Source organism: Sceloporus occidentalis, unplaced genomic scaffold (assembly GCF_023333645.1).
Source record: "Sceloporus occidentalis isolate IW3139 unplaced genomic scaffold, rSceOcc1.0.p SCAF_16, whole genome shotgun sequence".
NCBI lineage: Eukaryota > Metazoa > Chordata > Lepidosauria > Squamata > Phrynosomatidae > Sceloporus > Sceloporus occidentalis.
In genome coordinates, this window is record NW_028316996.1 from 14,523,429 (window position 1) to 14,530,899 (window position 7,471).

The window sequence follows — 7,471 nt, forward strand, 5'->3', positions numbered from 1 at the left end:
TCATAATTACTTTGTACCTTCTGTGTCATTCTCTCTTCGAAGGGAAGATTGAACCAATAATTAAACATGTGTTTCAACATGTCAAAAAAAAGATACAATTAAAATGGTCCAAAAAAAACCACAACTTTCATCTGTATATTAGAAATGAAAACATGTCATTAAGTTAATGTTCTGTGAATGATACTCATCACTAGCCTAGTCCATGGGAAAATATTTCAAGACATTCACTGGCCAAGTCACAGGACAAAACTAATAAACACTTAAACCTTTAAATGCATTGCCACTGGTATTCAGAAATTGTGGATACGTCAAATTTTTTTTAAGTGAGCTTTCCATGAAATAATACACTATTCAATGTATTACATACAAACAACTTGATTATTAAATTAAGTGGTAGCATAAGATTAACTACAGTTCTAAAATCCTTTTGGATCTTGTATCGTGACAGCTCTGTGTAATTTGTTGGCGGTTAATAAATTAAATAATAACAATGTGACATCTGCAATAGTAGTAGGAATAATCCAGTAAAAATGGCCAATAAAAGGTAGATTTTCATTCATACATTAAAAGGTCTTAGTAAAATTTTGTACAGATAATATGCTAGTTTAGTAAGAAGCCATCGCATTGCACAGATGCACATTTGCGGGTTGAGTTAATACATGAAAGTAAATATGTTTTTACTATGTTTGCTGAAAACACATTTTCTGAATAAACATTGATATTTCCAAAACATACGGTTTGGAGAATATTTGTCATATGATTACAATCCATTTATTTGCGCCAATAGGCAAATAGCATACAATATAGTTAAAGGGACACTCAAGCCATCATATGAACAAGCAGCAATCAGTGGCACAAAACATTGGTTAATGTTACAGCTGAGGAGCTGCAGCTTTTTCCTAAGGTTTTTGTTTGGGTTGAATTAATGCAAATTAGAGTACTTACAAAGAACCTCCATTTCCATTCATTGTTCAGGGGCATCCTGGGACTTTATTATTATTATTACTTATTGATTTATATAGTGCCATCCACTGTTCCCTCTAAGCTGTGCGCTTGTGCGCGGGCACATAAGTTTTGATCAGAGCGCACAAGAAGAAAAATTGTGCGTACAACGCTTTTTACACTGACAAAAAAACTAAAAATTAAATCCTTTACCGTTATTCGTACAGGCAGCCATCCATCCAACCGCAATCGGTGAGACAGACACGCGACGTCGTGACGTCACACGTCTGTCTTCTTAAAAGCTCAGGGGCAGTCTGTTGCAGAGGCAGAGGTGTGGAGAGAGCTGAAGGACGCAGACGCCGAGTGTTGCAGAGGGGCAGGCCATCCCGCGCTTTTTCCCGTCACAGTGCGCCTTCCTGCACCGCTTTCCTCGTGCACCTGGTGAATTTCTGTTTTGCAGGTAAATTCTTGGTGAGTATTCTATAGCTCTATTGTGCTCCTCTGGTCTCTTATCCGCGTGATTCCTCTCCCGCGCTCTGCATCACACACCATTTATTATTTACCTCCGATTTCCCGATTTATTTATTTTTTGTTGGTTGGGTTTTTTGGTTTTTTTTACTTACCGAGTTTTTAGTAAGTGCGTATGCTGACCGCCCCTCCCAAGTGTGTATGTTGACCGTTTGGAGGGGAATTCAGGGCGTTCTAGCTCAGGCCTCACTTATTAACACCTCAATCCTCCCCCAGCGCTCTAGCAGGTTTATAGGCGTCCATTTGCCTATAAAAATAATCATTAAGACGCCACAATTGTCTTTACGTTTGTAGCCACTGTTCCAGACTTCCAGCCACAGAACAGAAGCCCTAGCCAGCCAGTGCCACCAGCATCTAAAGGAAATGTGTTTTCATGGGTGAGTCTAGTACTACTATTGGATAATTATATTTGTCTGCAGTTCTGAATCTTACTGTTTGTGCCTCCTGTGTAAAATAAATAAATAAAAATAAAAAATATAAATCCCATTAGTAAGCTTTACTTTTAATGTTTGGAAACACTGCTTATTTATATATCACATTATTGGGTAAACTGCTGCACTATCATTTGCTTTTGCCTCCATTGGACAGTTTGCAGATTTTCCATCATAATTTTTTTAATGTTTAAGAAACATTAATATATAAAAAATACTGTCCTGCAGATTGCCGTTTGATATTAAATGAAATAGCCCTCAATTGCCTGACCAAGAGACCAACCTGAATATTCAAGCCACCCTGTCCAATACTTCATTCGGCTGGCTGCCTGATCTACTGCAACTCTGCACGGTAAGTAGTAAAGTCACCCAAGACCCTGTACACTGTTTTCCCCCTTTTTTTCTTTATTTTCCTCCTACAGAAATCATTGTTTTCTTTTTTTAATATATAAAAATACTGTCCTGCAGCCTGCCATGTGATGGGAAATGAAATAGCCCTCAATTGCCTGACCAAGAGACCAACCTGAAAATTCAAGCCACCCTGTCTAGTGCATCATGTGGCTGGCTGCCTGATCTACTGCAACTCTGCATGGTAAGTAGTAAACTCACCCAAGACCCTGCAGTGGCGTCTCCAGGTTTCATATTTAGGGGGGGCACATGGGGGGCCAGGGACCAAAGTAGGGGGGCCAATTATAAAACGGTACATATACACTATATATATATATATATATATATATATATATATATATACACATATATACACACACGTTAGACGTGCATTTTTAACTACATAATATGCACTTATCTCTTTGAAGTAAAGACTGTGATTAAAATATGATTTCAAAATAACAGCTAAAGTGACAGTTATTTTTCATTCTTTAATATTAGCCCCTGCTGACAATATATATAAATATTAGACCCTGCTGCAGATATATAGAAATATTACACCCTGCTTCCGATATATATTAATATTAACCCCTGCTGCGGATATATATTAATATTAGCCCCTGCTGCGGATACATACTTATATTATACCCTGCTGCCGATATACATAGAAATTATACCCTGCTGCCAACATATATTAATATTAGCCCCTACTGCCGATATATAGTATTAGTCCCTGCAGCCAATATATATAAATATTAGCCCCTGCAGCCAATATTTATTGATAATAGGCCCTGCAGCCAATATATATTATTAGCCCCTGCTGCCGATATATATAAACATTAGTCCCAGCTTCCGATATATATTAATATTAGCCCCTGCAGCCAATATATATTAATATTAGACCCTGCTGCCAATATATTTGCCACACTGACTGCAGATCAGGGGAAGACAGTGAGAGTCAGTGCAGTGTTCCCTCCTTCTGACTGCACCGTGACATTGAGAGGTCCTCTCCCCTGTAATCATCCCCAGAGTCCCTTTGTCCCCTCATTCACTAAACCATAGCGCTCTTTTACTTACACCCTGTAGTTCAGGTATAGATCAAATAAACAACACATGGAAACGGCACATGCAACTGAATGAGATTAAAAAAAAACTTGTATTTGCAGGTATACATAAATAATGTATGGAAACATAGCATTGCAGGTATAAACCAACAGAACACACAAACCCAGCATTGCAGGTATATATCAACTGGAAATCACATGTACACTCAGCACTGAAGGTTTAGATCAAATAATCAACACATGGAAACAGCACTCCAGGTATTGATCAACTGAATAAGACATGCAAATCCTATATTTGCAGGTAAACATTAATAATGTATGGAAATATAGCCGATACAGATGAACAGAATGACACAAAACCCAGCTTTGCAGATATAAATCAATTGGAAATTACATATAAACTCTGCATTAAAGGTATAGATAAAACCCCCCTAAATTACAGGCATAGATCACTGGTCACACACCCCAAAGCCAACCCTGGTGTCCACACTGCCCACATAGAACCTGACCAGCACCTAAGTTACACATTATGTCAACTTTGTCCCCAAACAGCTGAACGTACGCCGTTTTTGTCCCATAAAGACCTCTCCCTCCCAATCTATCCTATCTACCCCCTCTCCCTCCCAATCTATCCTATCTACCCCCTCTCCCTCCCTATCTACCACATCTGCCTCTCTATCTACCACATCTGCCTCCCAATCTATCCTATGTACCCCCCTCTCCCTCCCAATCTATCCTATGTACCCCCCTCTCCCTCCCAATCTATCCTATGTACCCCCCTCTCCCTCCCAATCAATCCTAACTATCCCCTCTCCCTCCCAATGTATCCCATCCACCCCATCTCCCTCCCAATGTATCCCATCCACCCCATCTCCCTCCCAATCTACCCCCTCTCCCTCCCAATCTATCCCATCTACCCCCTCTCCCTCCCAATCTATCCCATCTACCCCCCTCTCCCTCCCAATCTATCCTATCTACCCCCTCTCCCTCCCAATCTATCCTTATCTACCCCTTCTCACTTCCTATCTACCTCTTCTGACTCTCTAACCCCCTCCTAACTTTCTAACCCCCCCTTTGAAGTTCACTTACCTTGGGCTTGTCCAGCGGTGAGATCGCGAGGTCTCTGTATCCCTGGTTCTGCCGGCTTCACTGCTGGGCGCCGGATATGACGACATATACCGGCGCTCGGCTTGAAATGCCGGCACTGCAAACCAGGCAGAGGCCTCGCGGTCGCGGAGAAGAGTGAGAGGCGCCGAACGGTTGCTGAGAACTTATTCCTCAGCAACCGCTCAGTGCCTCTCACTCTCTCCTCCGGGTCTATTAAAAAAATTTAAAAAAGACAGCGTTTCAATTGGGGGGGCACACCAGGGGGCACAGCATGATGTAGGGGGGGCCATGGCCCCCTCTGGCCCCCCCTGCCGACGCCACTGAGACCCTGTACACTTTTCCCCCTTTTTTTTTTTCTTTATTTTCCTCCTATCATTAAATAGGAAATCATTATTTTCTTTAATATATAAAAATACTGTCCTCCAGATTCCTGCAGCCTGCCATGTGATGGGAAAAGAAATAGCCCTCAATTGCCTGACCAAGAGACCAACCTGAACATTCAAGCCACCCTGTCTAGTGCATCATTTGCCTGTCTGCCTGATCTACTGCAACTTGGACAACTACAGGTTTTTCAGTATCTCCTAAATTGTCATAGGCTGGGTTTTGATATTAGCCTTGCATTGTTCATTCACTATTTCAGTTTACTTTGTCTAGTTCAAAATCTTTCTTTTCATACATTAAAGTGACTCAGTCATGTCAAAGCGCAAAAGAACAGCAAGTTCTTTTAAAGTAGAATGGCTAAATGAAATTGTAGAAACAGCTACACCAAAAGCCCATGAGGCTATGAACATACCGCTGCGAGAAGTTTTTTTGTATGGTTTAGAAAATGGACTTCGATGTCTGTATTGTCATGATGCAAAAGTTTCTGGTGATTTTGCTACTGGTAAGAAATGGGATGATAGTTGGAAGCTTGACTTTTTGAAACGTCATTTAGCAAGTAAATCACATATGGAGGGTGTATTGAAGCTTCGACAACAAAACCCGTCACTACCCGCTACAGGCGTGCTACGCATGCTACGTGAGAGTGCGGAAGACAAAGAGCGAAAACGAACAAACCCAGATAAAATCAAAGTTCTTATAGACAACGTGTTGTTGGCTGTTGAACTGAATTTAACGAGCTATTCATTTTAACACATTAATGAACATATGGTAAAGTATGTGCAAATGACAGATAGCTGGCGAAGTAAAAACTATGCGTTTGAATTTCTTGAATCTATCAACTATGTTGTTCAGAAAGACATGTTAGAAGACGTAGCATCAGCAGCTTTTCACACGTTAACAGTTGATGAAACCACTGACATATCTGTCACCAAATGTCTTATTCTTTATTTCAAATTCCGAACTAAACATTGTAATGTGTATAAAACTGTATTTGGTGGAATTATTCATTTGCATGCATGCGATGCTCCTTCTATTGTTTTGGCAATTAAGAAGTTTTATAAAGAAAAGAAACTTGACCTTCATAAAATGGTGATGTTTACATCCGATGGTGCCTCACTAATGTTGGGAAAAGTTAATGGTGTAGCGGCGCGACTAAAAGAGAGCATTCCACACTTAGTTCAGCAACACTGTGTTGCTCATCGTGAAGATCTGGGCATTTGTGATGCACGGAAACAAGTACAATTAATAAGAGATGTTGATACTTCAATGAGAACGATTTATACAGTGTTTTCAAGATCATCTGTTAAAAGATGCAAATTTAAGGAAATCGCAGAGGCCACTGAAAATACTGCTGTTGCTTTCAAACCACTCAATGAAGTCAGATGGTTATCTAGACACTTTGCATTGCTGGCAATAATAAAAAATTATGATGGACTTATCAAATACTTTTCAGAAGATAAGTCAAATGACCCGGTCACAAAATACTGTTACAAGAAACAGACAAACATGACATATAAAATAGCTTTACATGTTTTAAGTGATGTCTTTGAAGAACTGGCTGCCCTGTGTAAAATTCTGCAAGAGACCAACCTGACACCAATTGATGCCCTTCATTTTGCACGCAGCAAAATAAACAAGATCAGAAAGCAGTATTTGGGAGATAATGTTTTATGGAGTGAAAAAGTTCAGTTTTTGTTAAGCCAAGTAGAAGAAAAAGTAGATACACGTCCCCTGACGAATTTTATAAATTCTCTTTGTGTTCATTTGGAAGAAAGGTTTCCTGGAGATGAGGTGCAAGAATGGTCAGTTTTTGAGTGAGACATCCTTAATTTCAAATTGTGACTTCATGTTTGGGAATGCAGAAGTTAGTGTCCTATGTAAAAAATACCATTCTTTTCTAACAGCTGATAATAAGGTAATAGTTCAACAGTTCACTGATTTCCAGTTTTCCTTGCAAGAGAAAATAAAATCCAAACAGATAACAAATTTCATTCAGATGGTGGACTTTTCACTAAAAAATGACCAGTTTTGTGTACAAATATTCTTTGTACACTCTATCTAGACTGATAGAATTTCCATCCAACTGGTAGGTTTTGATTCTCATTAGCATATCCAAATGGCATTCACCTAAACGATTTCTTATCTTATTTTTAAGTCAATTCATTAAACTAAAACCTCTCTCACAGTCTGCACTAGATGCAAGAAAGGTTCCCCCAATGTCCATCAATATTGCACAAGAGAAATTTTGTACGCACACCACCTAAGAAAAATTAGAGGGAACATAGGTGCCATCATATTCCACAACCTTTAAAGGGGCACTATCATAGCAATTGTTTTGGCGGCATTTAGATTAATTTAAGATTATACCATGGCGGCACAGGATAAATTAATAAAAACTAATATATTAGATGGCTGTGTTCACAAGGGGTCCTTAAGCACCTGAATCTTTGCTTACAGAAATTAAGTCTCTCATGGTTTTCACTCAGCATAAGACTACTCAACGGAAGACTACTCTCCTTTTGTGTATCATGCAGGTATTATGTACCAGATAATTGCAAGGTGTACAGGATATGTTGATGAGCGCATGCCTGGTAATAAAAAGTCATTAGAAGTGCCACCATCATCATCAGT

General features: G+C 39.6%; 1 protein-coding gene across 1 annotated transcript; it reads left to right on the plus strand.

Annotated features, from left to right (window-relative positions):
- Positions 1-5,605: 5,605 nt before the first annotated feature.
- On the plus strand, positions 5,606-6,658 carry LOC149303058 (zinc finger protein 862-like). Its single transcript, XM_089481817.1, has one exon. It carries the CDS (start codon positions 5,606-5,608, stop codon positions 6,656-6,658), a length of 1,053 nt encoding a protein of 350 aa, XP_089337943.1.
- The last annotated feature ends 813 nt before the right edge of the window (positions 6,659-7,471 follow it).